Raw genomic sequence first — 22491 nt, forward strand, 5'->3', positions numbered from 1 at the left:
TTTTCGTAACCCGGAAATTTCGTAAGGCGGCGCATTCGTATCCCGGGGTACCACTGTATTCCAAAAACCAAATCTTGATTGCCCCATTTTATATAAGGGACACCATTTTACTATGCGATTGTATATAATGGGACTTGAGCATCCATGGATTTTGGTATCTGTGTGGGGAGGGGTCCTAGAACCAAAACCCCAGTGGATACCAAGAGCCCACTGTATTTACACTGGCAGATACATACAATATTTTACAATGTGAGTATTCTGCAGAAAGATGTTGCAGGAGTATTCTGCAGCAAGGTTGCATAATTATGTGAGTGCAGATTTACACCACAGAAACACAATGTAGCTTCTTGTTCTACTTCTCCCCCTGGCCCCTCACAATGGAATGGGAAACATTTAGAAGACTGTGGACAGGGGCAAACAGCCATCTTAAATACACTCAGGTCAATATCAAGCTATCATTTCATTTTTACTGTTATATCTGCCTCCTGTGGCATTCTGATGTTTGTAATTTAGTGAGGCCTAAGAGCTCCCTGGTTGAGAATTTGAAATGGCCCTCCCTAAACTGCAAATCCCAGGATTCCACAGCAGGCAGCCAGTTAAAGTTCAGTTAAAGTGGAATAATAGGACTATAAAAGTGTAGTGTAATATTGTCCTCAGTCGCACCAGATTTTGAAAAGTAAGCATATCAATAGCATTCTCAACAAATATGTATTGTGTAAAAACTGGTTAGTACTTTGATGTGAGAACACCAGGGAATTTCAAGGGATCGCCATGTACATATATATATAAGGTGCCCACTCTTTGCACAAGCACTGCACTGCAATTTGTGCAAAACATGATGTGTGTAAATTTCCTGCTTCTGTGCAAAACCTTTGTCTCTTCTTGAAGCCAAGCACATGCACCCAGCAAGAATAAAAGACTAGACTGATTGATTACAAAAAACAAAACTGCCCCTCCAGGGCTAAAATTTTGACTAGCTCCTGAAACAAGGCAACCATTAAACACATATTTCAATGACACATGTTTTACAGAAATGCAGAATAAACAGTCATCAAAATGCAAAAGTTTTCCCCAAGATGCACAAAAACAAAAGCCCATATTGAAAAGGATATTGACATGCTGATACAAGTCTACAGATGGAACACAGAAAGAAGGATATCAACAAGCCTGAACATGTCCAGCAAAGGCTCAATATCAAGAATATTGATTATCAATATATCAAGAAGCATATTGAAACTTCAGAAGAGTCCAAAGAAAGGTGACCAATATGACCAAGGGTCTGAAAATCAAGCCTTACGAGGAACATCTTAGAGAAGTGACATGATAGCCATCTTTAAGTATCTAAAGAAATGGCATGTAGAAGATGGGGTGATCTTGTTTTCTGCTGCTCCAGAAACTATAATAGGAGCTTATGGATTCAAATTACAAGAAAAGATATTCCACCTAAACATTGAGAATAAATTACTTTCTAAATCCTAGAACAGAGTGAGCCAAGGGAATGGGACTTAGCTCTGCAACTTTTCTACCTCTAACAAGAGCAAAACTTTTTCAAAAAATTGGGACTGCATTTGGTGTGTTTTACCTAAACATCAGCTAAAAGTTTTCCAAATGCAACAGAGCAGAGGTTACTTGAGAAATGCAATGTTCTGTGCCTCACACAGAATAGAGGAAGCCTGGATCTCAAAGGAAATTTCTTTTTCTGTTACTAATGGAGTTTAAATTTTATTTCACATACTTCATGACTCTTTGTCTCCTGGAGGAAAAAAAAGAGAGTGGCCTCTGCCTTACATGGATATCCCTCCATACCATTTTAACAGAAAAAAAACAAAACATTTTGACAAAATGTATGCCTGTGACTCCCACACCATCATTTTCTTTCTTTCTCTTTGTCTGATGATGAAGCCAGTGAAGCTTCTAAAGCTTGCATCATGCATTTTGTGCATTTTGATTCGCCCAATACTAGTATCACTGTTTTGTGAATTTTGTATTCTGTTATATTTTGCTCTATGGCCAAAATGGCTATCCCTGGATATGTTTTCCTTTCTGTAAGAACTGTTTGAGAGGGGAATAGACTGTTGCAGAGGTTTATGGACTCTATATCTTTGGAGGTATTTAATTTAGTTATATCATGGCATGGCAGGGAGTTAGATTAGATGGCATTTGAAGTACTTTCCATCTCTAAGAGTCTATCAATCTATGCTTCTATCTCCTGATAACACCCAAAGATACATGCTTCCTATCAGAAACCAGTTAAAGGAGCTACTCAAGGTAATGACCCTACATCGAGGATAGAATTCAGCACCTTGGACACTTCCATTCCAATGTTTATTTTTAAAGCTATACTTTGCTTTAATCTATACTGTGAGCTGCCTTCGCCCCATGTTGAGAGACAGGCGGGCTATAAATGCAATCAAATAAAATACAAATCAGTATAACACAGTATATCTCATTGCTTTTGCCCCTTACTGCTAGTCCAACCTCAAACCGCAAGTGCCTTTAAACAGTGACCCATATGTTTCTGCTTACCCAGTACAGCACCATTAACATTCATGATGCTGTAAATATCAGCACATTCCCCTGTTTAAATGGAACTTAAAAATAAAATCCTATAAGCACCCTGTTGTTTTGAGGTGAGTTTAGAGCAATTACATTATGAAATTCCCTGCCTGGTGTCAGCAGTACACCTGCAACACTGAAATTACAAGCAACGTGGGGAAAAGTAGGGCAGGCAATCAATAGAAGGCAATCCTGTTGTACAAAAAACAGTCACAGCTGAGAATCATTACAGCTGGTGGTGGAGAAATTAAACCTCAACTGGAATCATTGCTTTCTTTATGAAGCTAAGATTAATTTCTTAACTGTTTAATGTTATCCAAAAGATCTGCGTGATGCTTTCCCCCAAATGTTCATAGACTAGGCATGAGAAACAGAGAATCAAAGAATCTTAGGCTGCATCTGCACTGCAGCAATAATCCAGTCTGACATCGCTTTAACGTCCGGAGCTCAATGCTATGGAATTCTGGAAACTGCATTTTGTTGTGGCACCTGAGCTCTCTGACAGAGAAAGCTAAGTGACTCACAAAACTACAATTCCCAGAATTCCACAGCACTGAGCCAAGGCAGTTAAAGTGGTGTCAAACCACATTATTTCTGCAGTGCAGATGCAGCCTTAGTGCTGGAAGGGGTTCCAAGGGGCTCTGCCATGCAGGAATAAACAACTAAAGCACTTTGTTAACCTCTAGGAGTGTTTGAGTGTTGGACTACAACTCTGGGAAACAGGGCTTGAATCTTGGCTCGCCCATGGGAACCCACTGGATGAGCTTCGCAAGATACACTTTCTCAGCCTCAGACGATGGCAACGACAAACCCCCTCTGAACAAATCTTGCCAAGAAAAACTGTGTGATAGGTTCCTCTTATGGTTGCCACAAGTCGGAAATGGCTTAAAGGCACACAGAAACAACAACCATACTTTGAAGCCATCTTTGTAGTGTTGAAAAGCTCTTAGAGTGAACAAGCTCTTCCTAATGTTTAGGTGGAATCTCTTTTCTTGTACAGTTAGCCCTTCATAGCCGCACACACATATATATTTATCCACAGACTAAAGCACCCACAGCTTGAAAGTATTTTAAAAATAAAGTCAAAAAAGCAACTTCTAATTTTGCCATTTTACTATGCCATTATATTTAATGGTACTTGAGCATCCATGGGTTTTGGTATCCATTGGGGGTCCTGGAACCAAATCCCAGAGGATATCAAGGGCCCAGTGTAATTTGAATCTATTCATACATGTTCTAGTCTCTGAGGCAGCAGAAAACAAGCTTGCTCTACCTTCTAAATGGCATTCCCGTAGGTATTTCAGATATAGAGAAGGGTATTTCTCTTATGAAGTGCCTGATGTATTCCTTCATGTTTGTAGTTCTTATGGACAGACAACCAAATCCTGCCTGTGTCCACTTGGAAATTAGGCCCACCATCTCCAAAGGGTCTTACTCCTTCAAAAATGTTGGGTACCAACCATGATTTTACTGCTGTTGTTTTATAAACCTATCACAAACCAGTCAACCTCCCTTTCCAGAGACTGCTACAAGCGCAACAAAATAAATGATGATCAGTCTGCAGTTTCTGCAACAACAAAATGATGTGTTCTGCAGAGAAAAATGATTTTTAATGCACAGTTTAAGTCCTAAATTGTGGGGATTTGCACTCATTTAGGATTCTCTTCATCAAGGTTTCCCAACACTTAAGAGACTATCTTTGACCTTTTTGGTTAAAATATTTTTCAAGACTACAAGGAATGAGGAAGAATTTTGTCATATTTTGAAGAAAAATAACCATTTCATAGTTTCTTCTGTCACTGGCTCCTTTCTGTTTCTCTTTCCTTTTCATCCTGAAGCACTGTAGCTCCATCCCATAAAAGATGTTTTACAAAGTCTTTAGCTTTCTGTGACAAAGAGTGCCGATGCCTCTCAAAACAACAAATTATAGTGGCATCAAGCTGCATTATTTCTACAGTGTAGATGCATTCAAAGAGGCATCAATGCTTGTATAGAATGATTAATGAGAAGGAATGTTAAAGACCATTCCTGACCTTTTGCTTCACCACTCTTTATGATCCATGTATTCATACCCTTTTGCTTTCAATCTACCTGCAGAGGTCACTTCCTCCCTCTTCCAAAAAGTTGGTCCTTTTTCTTCCTTTGTCTGGAAAAAAGGGCATCTATGAGGCTCCCACCTCAGGATAGCTTATATCCACACAGGAGAGCCAGCTTCAGGAACTCTTCTACTGAAATCTAGGTAATCATCTTTTGTCTGCCTCCTTTCCTATCCCAAGTTGGATTTTCTCCCATTTTCTACCACAAGCTCATATTGCACTGGCTGCACTGCACTGCCCTTGATATAGTCATCAAATATTCCTGTAGAAGACCCTCTGGAGCAGCACTGCAGAAATCACCCAGTCATGCTCGGCCTCCTCAGGTGGACACCTCATCTTGCTTCATGGGAGAGCTGGTGCTGCAACTGAGCCATCACAGCCACTGCTACAAGAAAATTCCATAAACTGCAATGTACACACTGCCTGTCCACATCTTGTTGGAAGGGTCACACTTGGTGGCTAGAGATGTGTGAAAAGCTCATCCTTTTATTTCTGCTGACAGTTGCATTTTATCTTCCCACACTCTCAGGCATTGATAGAAAGTTGAACACTCCTGCTATCCTTGATTTCCCCAGCAACACTTCTATTTGCAAACTTTCCAGCACCACTTCTACTCCCAAAATACGAGTTTTCAAACTGATGCACATTATAAAAAAGGGCTATCATGCACATGCTGATGTTGCACACACTCAAATTTATGCAAGGTGTAACTGGCAACATTACAATATCCATTCCGTTTGCAGGGTGGATAGGTTCATTTTGGGAAGACATAAACTCCTCCACCAGTCCCTCCAAAGCCCCTTGAGTCCTCCTGTTTCTCCACCACACATACAAATTTCAGGAAAATGTCGCTCCAAACTTCTGCTGAAAACGCAGCCAAATGCATGCAAAAATGCAAAACACAAACAAAACAAACCCCTCTCCCCAAGCCTCAGAAACAGCAACCCTCTCAAATTCCATCTTTTTCGATTTCCCCTCTAAAATGACAAAAGGAAGTGATGCGATATTTGGGGAAGCTGTTTGGATGGGGAAGTGTAAAAGAAAGTGTATTGGGTTGCATTGACTTAAGATTGCAATGGTGCCTGTCTTGGAAAATGGGTCCCCAACCCTGATCTATAGGTTTACAAAAACTGAGAGAGAAAGAGAGAGAATAGCTGGATTCCTGTTGGTGCCTATGGAAGAAGTTAGACATTTTTGTCTGATGTGCAACATCTAAATTCTATTGAAGTTTACAGAAAACAAAATTGGACATGCAGTGCCATTGTCCATGTAAATTCCTGTGCACATCAGGTTACATGCATTCACATGTAGGTGTGGATGTGGTGCATTTTCAGTTGTGCATTTGGTTGCACAACATTGCCATTCAACACAAGGTTTATGTAACACAATTAATCCATAACTCCATGTGGGGAGAGGTACCCAACTCTGATGTAGAATCTCAGCCACTGGTATGTACATTTACACAGTATACTTTACTAATTTGTACCCTGAATCCAATTCTTGATATACAGTGGCCCGTGATAACTATCTGGAAATGTTTCTCTGATTAAGGGTAATGTAATGCTAAAGATATCCACACATTGCACACCCAGAATGCTCTGCAACAAACATGTGCATGTGTGTGTACACACACAAGGACACTTTTACATCATCCACTTCTTTTTTTTCTTTGAAGGAAAAGAAATTTAAAAAGAAAAAAAGAAAGAAAGAAAAGAAAAGAAAAAGAAAAGGAGAAAGGAAGGTTGATTGGTCTGGGTCAAGTGTGTAGAAATTCAGAACAACATTTGAAATACTGTTAGTTAGTCCCAACTAGATTAAATCAGACAGTGAGTTGAGACAAAGGTGATTCAACGGCTATATTCTATTTGGAACTAACAACAGTATTCAGACTATGTCTGAAATTCGCAGATTATCCCAGCATTTGTAATTGCAACCTCTAAATCACTGAGCATCTTTGCAAAGTGATCTTAGAAAAATCCCCAAAGCCTGAAAGAAATGGAAAGAGCTACTGTTACAATTAATATTTGCATTACCAACTAGTTTTCCTAATTGCAAGTAATGTGTGGCTTTCCAGGGAAGGGGGAAGAATCAAAGAGATTTAAAACTGAGAATGAAATGAATCACACAAAGCTCCCACAGATGTGTGCAGGTTTGAAATGTCAAAAGTAAATGCCAGTTCCAAAAACCATCTGTTTAAAGTTCTGTTAAGATCTAGCCAGCTGCTGCTTGGCAAATTCATGCAGGCAAAAGAGGGAAGTTTTCAGACGAGAATTAATAATATTTAGGAGAAGAAATGTTATACAGTTTTATATTCTCAGGCTACTTCATGTATTCTGTTTCTAATGTTTAGGAATGGAATGAATATTCAAAAAATGGTTGAAAAATATTCTTCTCAAGTTTCAGCAAATCTGCACAAGGAGAAATCTGGCCTGAAGAAAATCTTTGCAGTCCAGAACATATTCTGCACAAAACTTGCACATTTTCTTTTTTGGTGCAGAAAACGGGCATTTTCTGCAAAGAAAACAGGATTTTCAGCACAGAAAATAACATTTTTGTGTGGCTAATTTCTGTACATATAATGCTGTTCTCTGAGCAAAATTAGCACACACAAATTTTATACAGAATAAATTCCAAATAGTGAACAGTCTTTGAAAACTGTCTAACATTTTGAAGACTTTCCTACATTGGGCAGAATATTGCTACAGTTCTTCGTTGCTTCCTTCAAGAATGAAACTATCAAAGAATCGCATCCCTACTGATGTTCTTCATAAGAACCTTGTGAATCAGGGCACTATTAAAATGTAAATTTGAGAGGTCTGGTGCCTATTACATTGATAGCTCTGCGATATGAATTATACCAGCTCTGCTCCCAGAATAATATGATGGACGACAGTGATGGCAAAATTAAGAAGGCAGTGCTGGTGAGTTCATGTGCCCAACTAAGAACAGCTCACACAGTTGCTGGGTCACCTCTTCAGTTTCCACTAGCCAAAGTGGGAAGTGTGGACTTATCTCAGTGCCTGGAATGTTACCAGTGTCTTACAAATGAAATCATTAAACATATATTTTTGTCTGATTTGGAATGGTCACAAACAGTTCAGGGTTACATAAGCAGAGCAACCGAAGTGTTGCCATTGTGCATCAGTTCACACTGTACATTGTGAAACCATGTACATTGTGTATTTTTTCTGCATCTGGTTGCATGCTTGGTGTCTTGGTTCAGTTGCACAACTCTATGGTCAACTTTAACTAAAAGTCACACTGAAGGACCTAGAGATTCCTTGAGAGAACACTCCACTAGGCATTTGTAGCTCCTCCAGTGCAATTCTATGATCAATGTCTGCACTGGAGGACCTAGAAATTCCTAGAGAGGTGTTCTCTCGGGTAAAAACATAGTGTTTTTGTTATTTGCAGTTTCCCCACATTCACGGGGGTCCTGTGCCTCTTGCCCCAGCGAATGTGGAGGGACAAGTGTCGTTCATGGAGTTTGGAGGGCCTCAAAAACTGCACTGGGAGGTTGCATGCAGCCCCAAGATTGTGTTTTGCCTACCCTTGATCTAAAACAATTTAAGTCACTAAACACTGATCTAAAACAATCCAATCTAGGTGGATTTTTTCTCCCTGTTGTCAAAGGTGAAGTAAAATGTCTACCTCTTCTCCTTATTTTATCTTCACAAGTAGCAATCTGATCATAAAGGTGATCAGATAAGAGTCAAATGACATAAAGGGGAAATAAAAAAGCCCAGGCCCTAAAGGATTATGGACGCTGGAAGCAGAACAGCTTTCAAAGTTTTTCTCACTTGCAGCATTAACCACTATGTAACTTGGAAATGGATTTTGTTTCTCTGTGCTGGCACTGCCAGAATGCCTCTCCAAAGAGAAATGTTAAGAAAAGCAACAATAAATCTATGGAGTTTTGCCACTGCTTTCATCCAGGGTGTGTTGAAACACTTAACTTGAGAGGGGGAATGTAAAAACAACTGTGTGGAATGGAATTTCTCTAAGAGCATCTACTTCACAAAGCCCGATATGATTGTTTGGGCTAGATCACATCTGAACCCTAACAGTTTCTCTATTGTGTTTCCTGAAGGCTTTTAGATGTGTGTTTCAAAAAGTGCAATGACCTCCTGTGTGACATTACTTTGCACTTAAATTTCAGTCCATTGCAACTTTGGAAATGAACAATGAGGATTGCATCCTCTAATCTATCCCTCCATTTGAACTCCTGCAATATTTCAGGTTATGTGAAGGGAAGGAAAGTACAAGTATTGATTGAAAGCTTATCACTGATGGCTACAAGAGTCTTTTTAGAATGGTTAACTCAGTATGTGCAAGACAACATTGTTTTTTATATACTGCTTGGAACTGAAATTTATAGTGTGTTGAGATTTGGCTTGCAATCTCTGCTCAGCCATAAATCTTACTGAGTTAGAAAAGGAGGGCTGCCATTTTCTTTCAGCCTTATCTACCTCAATGGGTTTGTTGTACTGTTATAGAGTTGGAAACTATCTCAATGTACATCAAGTCTACTCTATACCAATATGAGAAATCCATTACTACAGTATCACTGATAGGCAGCCACCCACTCTTGGCTGTAGCAGTCCTGTGTGTAAAGTAGGAGTGAAGATCCTTGGCTTTCTTATTCTCATGAGCAAGGGCATGAAAATGGAATGGCTGTGATCCTACACTTAGGAAACTTTATTCTGATGGAGTTACCTAGCAGCCCTGCCTTGTTGGTGAATTACAGAATCATAGCATTGGAAGACACAAGGCCATCCAGTTGTTACATTGACAACCAAATCCATAACCAAACAGACATACACAGCTGCATGCCCAATCAACAATATGAAATACACAAATATGTGAAATGTCATCACATATAGAACTCCACTCACATAGTCTTGAAGTGATTCTCTGGCTCTTTCTCATTGGGCAGGAATGTCCACCTGTTCCCATATATGTAAGACACTAACAGGGCTCCACCCATTTTTTTTAACCTTGCCTGCAAGATATTTTCTGTTGGTCTTGTGAGAGTTTTGTATTCATGAGAACATTTGGGGGTACAAATTGCAGAAGTGTGCAGTTACAGAAATTGCACAGTTTAATCTTTAACCCTTATGCACTAGGAAAGCTGCCTTTGTGCATGAACCTGCAATAATTAGAAACATCAGCTGAGTTTTTCTGCCTCTCCTTTTCTCAGTCAACCAGTCCTTCTGCATTTGTTCCATGTGTGTGCGTGTTTTACTACACAAAGGGAAAAGACACTTGTTTGGCATAGGAATATTTTGCCCAAATTGCAAAAACCTCATTGGGAGTGGGGAAGTACCCATTGTCTCATTCTCATGCTGGAGGCAAGAAATCTCATGAGAGTTCATTAACTCCCAACAGGCTGGCTCAACATGTTAAGACAGCGTGTCTCACTGGGAAAATTACTGAGATTTCTTCATATTCTCGGTTTCACAGCTCTGCCAGGAAACTGCAGCCAATTCTGTTCAACAAACGATTTATATCACCAGCACCCATGTCAATCCCTGAATAAGGAGTCAAGAAACAATAGGCAATACAATGGGAATTGGCATTGCAGTTCTCTGTCTGAGCCTGGCACAAATCCCACTAAAATTGGAACAGAAATGTTCTTCACAACTGAATTCCAGTGTTGCTTTGGTAATTTTTGATAAACCATTATGACAGTCTCCACAGTAGGGATGTAAATCTTCACTTATTTTCTTTCCATGTGCAAGAACAAATAATTTCAACATTTTTTTGTCCCTTGTTCCACAATAATATAAAAGTAACTAGGCAATTTTTGACCCTGATTTGTACTCCAGAACTTGTCATTGTTTCTTCCCATCAAGTCACTTTTGATTTATGGTGACCCTACGAATGAGACACCTTCAGGACACGTTCAGTCATCAACTGCTCTGCTCAGGTCTTGCAAACTCAGGGCACTCACAGCTTGTTTGAACCTTGTGGTCTCATTGCTGAATTCTATTAAGTTAATCATCAGCTTGCTTTTTCTTCTCTTCCTCTTCACTGATGTGTTTGCTCTGTTGGGGACACTGCTCTTTGGAGGACACAAGTCCCTCTCTAAATGCTCTCAGGTCAACAGTCTTTGAAGAAGTTATCTTTCACTGATATGGAAGAGTCCAGAAGTTTTGCCAGTCTCTTGAACTGAGTCTACAACCCTATGTTTCTGGATAGTCAGGAATGCATGGAAGAATTTATTCAAACAACATGGGGAGGGGGCTACAAGGGTGTGTTACTTTCTCTACTGTCTTGCACTTTCCTGAACATTGGCGCTGTCACAAAGGTGCCACAAGAACCCGCTTTTTTCAGGTTCTTTTTGCTCCATGACAGAGCCGTGCAGTTTGTCCGCTGCAGCTCCTTCGTGGAGCAAACCAGGGCGGTGAGAGACCACCCTTTTTGGGTGGTCTGTATCCCGCCATTATCACCTTTTCTATATGAAACTTTCTGCAGAAAAAGAACATCTTTTGCACAGGAATCTGTATTTTGAGAACAAATACATATTTCTTCCCAAAAATGTCTTCAGCACAGGAAAACCACATACATTTCCCCTCCACAAACTCATTTACCTCAATGAAGTCCCCAAGTGTGAAGAATCTTGCAGGTACTGTCCTTTAGCTGAGTAACTAAAGTGTCTTGAAATTCCAGAATACCACTTTTCTTCATCAAGGTTGTCAATACTGATGAGCATTTTTCATATTCCTATTTGTTAGCTATGGGGCTCGACAGATGGACAGAAAGAGACAGTGAGATGCTGCCCTTTCTGCCCTGGAGGAAGGCCATGGGAACCACGTGCCACGCCCTATGCATGGAGGGCTTCTTTTTGTGCTGCAGAACAGGCGCCATTGGCTCGCATGCAATGATGATGCCCTTCATGCGCTGTGCTGTTTGGATGTGGCACACGAGGCACATAATCGCTGCGCATGCCATTTGGATGCTCACGCGCCAAGATAGCACTCGTACAGTGTGGTAAGGCTTGGGAGCGTCTGGACACTCTGCTCTCCTGAGCCCTAATTTTGGCTCCAAGCTGGCACATAGCTCCAGTCTGTACTGGGCCTATGCCTCCAAAGATAACCCAGATATCCAGACCTCTGTGTAAATCCTTGGTAGTTCTAGAAGTTTTCAGCTTCTCCAGAAGCAGGTCTTTTGTGATGCTTACAAGTCTTAATTGCCCACCCAAGACAAAGCCATCCCACATTAAGTTGCATTAGAACTGGGGTAGCTTGAAACATTAGCTGCCATTCTGTTGGCATATTATGTATGCATCAGTTGCCTTACACATAAGATTGCCCCTTTTGGGGGCCATTGCCTTGAGTCCCTCTTTGGTTCACAGTCGCATAAACAGAATTCTTCAAATCTAACAATTGTGAATGCGGTTGGGCCTTCTTGGATGGTTCATACATATTTCTCAGCACCTTCAATGCACTGCTTTTTTTCACTGAGATAGGAGAGACAGTTGATCCACATCCTCCATTTCAGAATGGAAGAATAAGCAGGCACAGTTACAGATAATGCAGTTAGTTGCACAATGTCAGTATTCAGCCAAAGGGTGATGTAACACAGCCACTTTTTACTAGTGAGTGTAGATTTACAGTGCGCAAGCACGATGTTGGATCTCAGCCAATATATTGTTGCTGGGAAAATCCATTACCCAGCCCCAGAAACTGCAAAAAGCTAAGCTCAAAAATATGGATGTAATGCTTCACTAGGTTTCTTCTCTAAGGAAGCAATGAGTAATTTCAGCAATTTTCTTCTGGCTGCACGAAAGTCTTTGAAAACCACACAGTTTTCAAAACTTATTTACAATTTGGTATGCAGGCAGCATCTATGCTGCAGGATTAATGCAGCTGGACACCGCTTTAACTGCCACAGTTCAATGCTATGGAATTCTGGGATTGGTAATTTTTTATATTTTTAATAGATTTTTATTGATTTATAAAACATAACAAAACCAATCTTCCAAATCTAAACAGATAAATCACAGAGTATATAAATCATATCAGATATAAAATATATTATTAATCTAACATATTATTACTATTGTTATTCTATTAATATCAGTTTCTAAGGAAAATTTAATAAAATATACTATTCAGACTCAGTAGTCTTCTTCGTCTTCAATATTACTCTTGGGTGATTTTCTATCTTCTAATCTTGCAAATTTATACAATCTCACATACTTTATTGTATGATCTACCTTGTATAGAATAAATTATCTAGCTAAATCCATTTTTTCCCTCTACAATCTAAATTAACTTTAGACAGATGACTTCCACCACCTTAGGTCAGTAAAGCAAAAATAACTCTCTTACATCTTGAAATCCCATTTCCTCCTACTCAGTTTGATATAAACTATAATTTGTGATAATACAATATCAGTGCCTAACAAAAGATAATGTAATCTGTGACACGCAAAAGAGAGTTTATATGGATAACCGTTTTTTCTACCTATCCCTTTATTCCAACAAATGTCACATTTAAGAGACTGAGTTTCTATACTCTCATTTTATATCTTCTAAGTCCAATAGATTATTCCTGAAACATAATAGATAAAACATCACAATCTACAGCAAAAGAAAAGCTTCAGTGTACAAGCAATAGATTGGGATTTGTAAATCTGAGAGAAATTTAATCTTCTCTGTCAGAGAACTCTGGTGGCACAGCAAACTACAAATCCCAGGATCCCATAGGATGGAGCCATGGCAGTTAAGGAGGTGTCATTAGTCTGTGCAAAATTAACATGTGGTTATTTTGCTCTTAAAACTGCCTTTTCTGTGCAGGAAACAGCATTTTCTGTACAGAAAATAACATTTCTATGCAGAGATATTGGGTTTTTCTTTTTTGTGAACAAAAACACTGTTTCCTGGGCAGAAAAGGCTTGTTTTTGTGCAAAATAGCCACATGCAAAATTTGCACAGAGTAAGGATGTGAGTGGTGGACAGTAAAGAAAGCAGACAGAAAAGCAACTAATTTGAGATGTGATGTTAGAGCAGACTAACATCACAGTCTGCTTAATAGTGTCACAGGAATGAATTTGCAAGTCCTAAACAGTGCAGTGGAGGATAGGGGATCTTGGAGATGTCTTATCCACTGTCATAGCCGATTCGAGGGCAGTTAAGAACAAACCACAGACATGAACTGCAAAAATTCTTTTATGTCCAGGATTCTTCTTATTAGGATTCCTCAACACAAGAAAAACATATTTTTCAACCACTTTTCAGGAAAATAATTGCATACTCTTTCCATCCCCATTCCAAAAAAGGCCACCCCAGAGAAGCCAGAATAGAGTGGCACAAGATCTTCAGTGAAAAAGTCCTGCATTCTGAGTCATTCTGATCCTGCATTCTGGGTCCTGGCTCCGTTAACATACTGTTCTCTTCTTGTCAAAAGTAACACAGTCAGGTAGAGGGAAATTCTGACCATTCTCCTGGGGTGGGAGAGTGCAAATCCCTTCATTGGAAGAAACAACAGAATCAGTATAAGTGCTCTCTGTCAAAGTCATTCCATCTGGCAATAACTTTTTATAAAGCCTCTATTACTGGGCTGGGACAGAGTTATAGCTTACGTTAAAGAACACTGTTTAAACATTACAGTTTATTACCACCTGCTAAGCACTCACAGGCTTCCCAAGATCTCCTGCTTCATTTTTGTGCATTACCTGAATAAATGACAAGGTCTCCTGTAAAACGTAGAGAGTTATATAATATATGAAAGAGAGAAGGGAGCAACTGTGGATGGGTTTCAACAAATCAACTGCAGGATGATGCAACAATATATAGGTCAGGAGTAAACCAAGTGCAGCCTGTGGAGCTCTGTATGTGCCCCCTCTGGGACGTTTTTAGCCTCCAAAACCCCTCACATTGAAAAGTGATTTTCAATTTCCCCCCAAATGCCACCAAAGATCCCATACAGCATGTGAAGCACCTTTTGCTGATTTTTCTGGCTGGCCCAGTCTGCAGTGCCTCTCATGTTCTTTGATTCTTGTTTGTACACTGTGTTTGGTGGTCCCTATGTAGACTTATCCGCAGCTGCATGGTGGTTTACATAGGGACCACCAAACGCAGTGTGCAAACAAGAATTAAGGAACATGAGAGGCACTGCAGACTGGGCCAGCCAGAAAAATCAGCAGTAGCAGAACATGTTACAGACCATTCTAGCCATAAAATACTGTTTCAAAACACTGAAATTCTGGACCAGGCCAACCACTACCATGTCAGGATGCACAGGGAAGCCATTGAAATCCATAAACACCTGGACAATTTCAACAGGAAAGAGGAAACCCTTAAAGTAAACAAGGTTTGGCTACCAGTCCCGAAAGATAGCAAGATAAAGACTCAACAAACGCAAATGAGAACTCTCCCAGCAGACAATGAGCACTATTAAGCAGACGTTAATCCTCTTGTGCAGACCCTCACACCCTGCGGCCTGCCATTAGCAACCAACAATACACATGCAAATCACTCCTGCCTTTCCAGGTCACACAGTATATATAGCCAAGTCCTTTCCAGGCAAACATTCTCTGAAGATGCCAGCCACAGATGCTGGCAAAATGTCAGGAAGAAACTTTTCTAGAACATGGCCACATAGCCCAGAAAACCCACAAAAAACTATGGATGCTGGCCATGAAAGCCTTCGACTACACACAGGTTGAAGTGAAATTAAAATTGTGGCAGTAATGCCACAATCTTAACTTGGGGGTGTCTACATGGGCCGAATGAACCTGTTTCCCCTCAGCCTTGCCTGTTTTCACAATGTCTTCATGACATGAAGCTAGTTCCACATTGAAACTGGGCCATCCCTTAAACCAACATTTTGCTCCTGAGTTTCCAGGAAAATCTGGAGCACTTGGGAGCGATGCATACCACTGTGCCACCACTGTGCCAACTCCAGGGGTGTGAGTTGCTTTCTCTGAGGTCACAACAAGGCACCCAGCCATGTGATCAATGCTTGGTACCTTGTTTTTGACCTCAGAGGGAGCGACCCATGCCAATGGTGGTGGTACTGTGCAGAACAGCAAGACATGTGTGTAAACAACCACCCAGTGTAGCTCCGCAATGTGGAGGTAACGGGAATTTGGGTCAGCTCCAAGGCCAGTATACTCCAGAAGTATAGACCTACCCTAAGTAACAGTCATGGATATGGAATACTTACCTAGATTTACTGATCCATAACTGTTCCATATTCATGACCACTATTTAGTCATGATTGTGACACTCTTCCCTTGTACTTAACCATCATTCTTAACTAAGTAGCTGATATAGAATTCTGGCCAATGTGTTTTGTGCAAATTGTCTTGGCTCCAAACAGAGAAAGTCTTAGGTCATTTCGCCACATAAATAAATTCAAAGCTGACCAAGAATTTACTCTGTAGCCTGTTTAGCATAATGGTTCATCATTCTAGAGTTTTTTAATGACAGTAAACATGACTTAGATTTCCTGCCAGATAGTCACAATGTCATCTTTCGCCAGGCCCCCAGATGGTGCAAGTGATATTGTCTCCCCTGCTTCAAACTATGATGCTTTCCAGCTATGGCCCTCACTGAGAAATGGAAACAAGTGTTTATCAAACATCATTCAAAATTTAACACTGGGGATTAGAGCCTGCATAATCAATTATCCATGCTAGGTCAAGCTGCAAATGGTTGATACAAATCATGTCGGCCTTCTGACTTCATAAACCGATAAGTGTATGCATCTATTAAAAATAATTCTGGCACTCAAAAATCTTAACCTGGGAGGCATGTGTTCTGTTCAGTGACCTTTTGATGCTCCAGTTAACAAACCACGATGAGAAATGCCCATATAACTCATCTCCACGAATGCCTCCGACTGTTGCCCATTTGCCTTTGTGATGATGACATACTGGAAAGTGTGAATATTGTCAGAACTTAGGAAAAGTTCCTTTTTTGGCCTGCAACTCACAGCCAACTCCCAAACCAGCCAGGGGATTTGAGAGTTGTTATCTAAAAGTCACTTTTCCAAGCTCTGGTCCTTGTTGCTAGTCTGAGAAACAGATGCATTTATTTTGCACTATTATTTTAAGATTTTCATAAAGTATAGCCTGAGATCTTGGATTTTTTTTTTTAAAAAATCTCACCTTTTGCTCTGGATATTGCAGGATAATCCAGAGCATTCCACAGTGACACCAAGCAGCTGTTTACACATGCACCACACACTGTGCCACCCAGTTCACTATCTCTGGCATGTATTACTCCCTCTTAGGTCACAATGAGGTGCTAAGCCATGTGACTGGAGCTGGACACCTTGTTTATGAAGTTCAGGAGGAGTGATTTGCGCTAATTATAATAATAATTTTTATTTCTTTCCCACCTCTCCTCAAGGCCTGAGGTAGGGTACAACATGTTAAAATACAAAACACAATTAAAAGAAAAACAAATAAAACCAACAGTTAAAATACAATGCTATAAAATCATTAAAATACACTCATATAATGAAGTCTTTAAATCATGATGTAAAACTGACTGGGTAGGCCTGCCAGAAGAGATGGGTCTTCAATGCTGTTTTAAATGCACATTCAGCATATTCAGTTCCACTAGCAGTATCATCATCACCAGGTAGCATAGCAGGACACATGTGTAGACAGCCGCCCTGCATCGCTGCAGAGTGCTCAGGTAACAGGGGAATTCAGATCAGTTTCAGGGCCAGAATCCTCCAGCCTTCTCCTAGGGTATTTTGGGAGTAGACCAGAGGATTCTGGTTGGTGTAGATGGTCTGTCTCTACTACACTCGTACATATGCCAGCTGCATCCCTACCTGGACCGTAGGGACCTTGAAACTGTTGTACACGCTTTGGTAACCTCTCGATTGGATTTCTGCAACATGCTCTACATGGGGAAACCCTTGTACCAAACCCGGAAGCTGCAATTGGTGCAGAACATGGCAGCTAGATTGGTCGCTGGTAGCTCCAGGTCGGACCATATAACACCTATCTTGAAAGACCTCCACTGGCTGCCTATTCACTTCCGAGCTCAATACAAGGTGTTGGTATTGACCTATAAAGCCCTAAATGGCTTGGGCCCAGGGTACTTGGAGGACCACCTCTCCCCATACAATCCGCCCCGCACACTCAGAACATCTGGAACGAAACTGTTAGAGGTCCCTAAGTCACATTTTGTGAGGACCTCACAGAGGGCTTTTGCCATCGTCGCCCCCTCCCTTTGGAACAGGCTCCCTGTAGAGCTCCGCTCCTCCGCGTCGTTAGTTTCTTTTAAAAAGAATTCAAAAACGTATTTATTTCGACTAGCTTACCCACCTTAGATAAGTATTCTTTTTCTCTGCCCCTTTGTTTATGACCTCGGACTATTGTAATTTGACCTTCCCATCTCCTGCCCCTGATATATGCAATTGTACTGATTCCTGTTCCTTTGTAGGGATGTTTTTAACTCTGTACTGTGATGTTTTGAATCTTTTGTAAGCCGCCTTGATCATATTTATGGAAAGGCGGGATAGAAATAAAAAAATATTATTATTATTATTATTATTATTATTATTATTATTATTATTATTATTATTATTATTATACATGGTCGCTTCTGCAAGCATGGGTGAGCATTTCTCTTCCCATTTAATTTTCAAGGTCACCCCAAGACGTTTTGCTGCTAGAAACACACAAGATGGTGCCCCTTCCACTACATTTATGAGAACAAATGGGAATGATAGCTTACTTCAATATATCAGTGGGAGAGTCCTCCATTACACCTAAAGGTAGCAGGTTACTTTAGGGTATGGAGAACAGGCTGTGTAGCATGCATGGATCTTTCCTCCAACAAAATAAAATGATCAAGAGGAGGACTAGATGAGGCAACCTCTGCTGTACCTTACCATTTGCTGCCTGAAGTGGTACCCTCACACTGCTCCTTATGTCTGCTACTGACATCACACTGAATTTCTGAGAGATTTGAGCAGTCTGAGGGTATTATTTTGGTCTGAAAACTGCATTTAAAATATGACTCAGTGCTTACATGTTTTACAAATATAGACATCTTGAACTGATGTATTCAATTCCATATTATACCTAGGAAATCTCCCCCAGAACACATAAGTGCAAACTTTGTACACCAAGGCTTCAGGTTGTCACATGATGGATTTTCAAGTTTCATTTTTTTAGAAACAAAATGCCAAAATAAATAAATAAATAAAAATCTTTAAACCAAGCAAAGCTCCCTCACTGAATAGCAATACATCAACAGGCATTTGGGGATTTCACTTCCATCAGCAGTCTTGATCTGTAGGATTTTTGTATAATTATGTAATGTGAATTCCACCCCAGATACTTTAATTGAAAACAAAGGATTATATCTGGCTAATTGCTTTATTTGTATTGCTAACAAAGCTATCCCAGCTCTGCTGTGCAAAGAACAATTAACTTACCCTTTCCAATGTGATCTCTTCAAATTCATATTCAATCTCTGTTCCATTGACCTAAAAATGAGATAAGTGAGAAATGTATTAATACCTGTGAGAGATACAGAAGGAAAACCCTGTGTTTTGATGAGGGCATGATTTTTTCTGACTTTACTTCCAAGCAGAAAGAAGGTCAGTAATATTAACTCAATTTAAATAAAGAAAGGGTTCTATCATGGGAAAACTGAATAACTTTACGCTAAGGGCCAAGGTACCCTGTATGAGAGCTTATTTGGCAAAGGTTTGAAGTATGCTGGCTGAGATCTACACTAGGAGGAACTAACCAGTAGAATTATAGCTATGGATCTGCATTTTCTTGGGTTGTGTGTGGTCCATGCCTTCATCATACCACTTTCTTCACTAGGACTGCAGAAACAAAAACTGTGAAGTCCCCATTCCCCATGGGACAAAAAGAAGGTACATTGGGAGACGTACCATCAGTTGCACAATGTCAGTATATAGTAGAAGGATGGTGTAATACAACTACCATGTGGAACTGTAGTCAGGAAATTAAAAGAAGATTAGGACTGGGAAGGACAGCTTGAAAGAGCTAGGTAAGAGTAAAGATATAACTCAGAACACCAAAGTGAGGATCATCCAAGCCATCATATTCTCCATCACCATGTACAGATGTGAGAGCTGGACAGCGAAGAAAGCAGACTGAAAGAAAATAAACTAATTTATGATATAATTCTGGAGAAGAGTGCTGAGAATCAAGCTTGAACTCTCCCAGGAAGCCAAGATGAACAAGTTGCGGCTGTCATACTTTGGCCACATCATGAGAAGACATAACTCATAAGGAAAGATAATAATGCCAGGAAAAATAGAGGGCAGAAGAAAGAGGGGAAGGCCACACGCTAGATGGATGGACTCAATCAGAAAGGTCACAGGCACGAATCGGCAGAACATGAGCAAAGCAATAGAAGACAGGGGTCATTGGAGATGTCTCATCCAGAGAGCCACCATGAGTCGGGATCAACTGAAGGGCAGCTAACAAAAACAACAATGTGGAAAGAGTCCAGGGACTTCATGTTTAACTCATTTGTTTTATACCGTATATACTCGATTATAAGTCGGCCTCATGTATAAGTCGAGAGTAGGATTTGGGACCAAAAGTAGAGATTTTGATACAACCTATGGATAAGTCAAGAGTAAAACTTAGGGGCATGTTGCAAAGGATCTGAAGGATGAAGCAAGGAAAACAATGCCAAAGAAGTTACAAAATTCCAGCAGGCATAACTGTCTGTGCTCATACTAAAGGCAGGATAGATGAGAGAATAGAGGAGGGTCAGTGCTTCCAGGACAGATCATGCACTTGCCTTTCACCAGGGGATAGCCTTCTCTCCTCTTTGGATCTCCTTGCTCTGCCTCTGTTATCCATCCCAAAATGCCATCTATCCTTCCCTCCTCTTTGGATCTCCTTGCTCTGCCTCCATTATCCACCCCAAAATGCCATCTATCCTCACCTCAGAATGCCATCTCTGCATCTTCTTGCTTTGTGATCCGAGAATGCCTTACATACACATATACATATGTAGCAAAAGCATTCACACAGTGTATCAATTTGCCAAATTTAAAAGGAAACACATTCACATATTCTGTCACACACACACACAAAAATATTTTTTTAAAAAGCCAATTGCAAAGTGAGGTGCTGTGCCGGGAGCAAGCAAATGAAAGGGAAATGTAGCACAGCAGACACATTCTATCAATATGTATCAACCTGTAGAACTATTCTCATAGTCTGTCAAAAATAACATTACAAAAAAAGAGAGAGAGAAAAAGCTGCCTGCGAGAGGGGAGGCATGTTCTGCCCTCTGCCCTCCCTCTGCCCTAATCCCTCCTCTGAACTTGAGCCGATCATGACTGGGGCCACGTTCACATTTGCCGGCACCCAGTTTTTCTCAAAAGATACAGGAAAAACCCCGCTTTCAATAGGCCCGCGCCAAGGGGGATTTGCCCCTGAACGGGTGTGCAAGCCTCAAATTTGAGTGTAAAAGAACCGGTGCCAGTATGAACTTCCCACTTTTAATCCAGTTTCTGAACTGAGGTAAAAGGTAGTCTGAATGGCCCCTAAGAGACCAATACTCACCCCCCCCCAAAAAAAAAACCTGGGGCAAATTATGGCAATAAGATACCATTTATTAATATATCTTCCAGTTAATATAAATTAGGAGGCAGCATGTAAACCCTTTTGTCCTGCAACCATTGTTTCCGAAGGAAGTTGGAATGGCTTGAGGAGTAATATTAACTGAAGTTCCAGTTATTATAAACTGAGAGCCAGCTTCTGAAACTTTGCTTCCTGAAGTGATTATTTGGTGATGTAGGTCAGAGTAAAGGAACTGGCTCAAGAAATAATGACAACCTCCTCTCATATTCACTTATTCTGAAAATGTCACAAGAATAAACAGAAAGAAAACAGCCAGAGCTTCCATGAGTAGTCTCTGAGAAACACTCCTAGAAAGTTCACCTGTGTTAACATGTCATTGTAGACAACCTCAGTTAACAAGCTCTGTCAGTCTAGTTTAGCCCTTTTCTTTACCTAACATGACAATCCAAAAACTTTCTCAGTTATCACATCATTTTTGACCCAACATACTTAACACTGGTATATCCACCAGTTTCTCCATAACTTTGCTCCATTAAGGCAAAGATCAGATTCAGCTGCAAGTAAGCCATTCATAGACCTAGCCTAGTGTGTGTATATGTGTCTTTAGTTCATCTGTCAACTTAGAGCAGTGCCATATATTTCCCAGGTTGTTTTTAGGCAAGGAATACTCAAGAGGTGGTTTTTCCAGTTTATCCCTCTGCAATATTGCTTATGACACCTGGCACTGAATGGTGGGCTCCCATCTGAGTAACAACCAGAGCCAAACCAGTTTAGCTTCCGAGAGCAAATGGGACCTGGTGTTTTTGGGGCATTTAGGTCCATATACCTAGCACAAGGCTGTTTTTTTTTAAAAAAAAAACAACAAAAAACTGGAATACCTGTATATTTCTGATATATTTCACAAAAATGAGCATCATCAGTTTTCAAATTATTTGCTTTCTATAAGTCCAACTGAAGTCAGTGGGGACTACTTTGGGATAAGCAGCTTATTGAGGGCAACCTGTGCAGAGTAGATATGTGGGCAAAGACTCCCTTATCATGGCACTGGAGCATGAAAGCTTGGAAGTGCATTTGCTTGGTTTGTGTCTTCAAGAGAGCTCACTTTTCAAGTACAATACTGTACCTTGTGTTGCTTCTACTAGGGGTGATAATAATCCCGAAGCCTCCTACTCCCCCCACTTTGTATAGCATGGCTCTGTTAGCATTCTTACAAGAATTAATCTTGAAATTACTACACCTTTGGAAGGCAACATTCTATCAGTAGGGGGTGTGCAGAAGGGG

The 22491-nt window shown here is 40.4% G+C and overlaps 1 protein-coding gene across 1 annotated transcript in view; it reads right to left on the minus strand.

The window, feature by feature from the left end:
* LOC121925147 (disks large homolog 2-like) overlaps positions 1–22491 on the minus strand; it is a 1073267-nt gene that overhangs the window by 153049 nt on the left and 897727 nt on the right. The window contains exons 10-11 of the mRNA XM_042456961.1: positions 19068–19118; positions 14047–14126 (exon numbers count right to left, since the gene is read on the minus strand). Coding sequence (XP_042312895.1) covers positions 14047–14126; positions 19068–19118 — 131 coding nt within the window. The remainder of the gene's footprint in view (positions 1–14046; positions 14127–19067; positions 19119–22491) is intronic.

This window comes from Sceloporus undulatus, chromosome 3 (genome assembly GCF_019175285.1).
Source record: "Sceloporus undulatus isolate JIND9_A2432 ecotype Alabama chromosome 3, SceUnd_v1.1, whole genome shotgun sequence".
Taxonomy (NCBI): Eukaryota; Metazoa; Chordata; class Lepidosauria; order Squamata; family Phrynosomatidae; genus Sceloporus; species Sceloporus undulatus.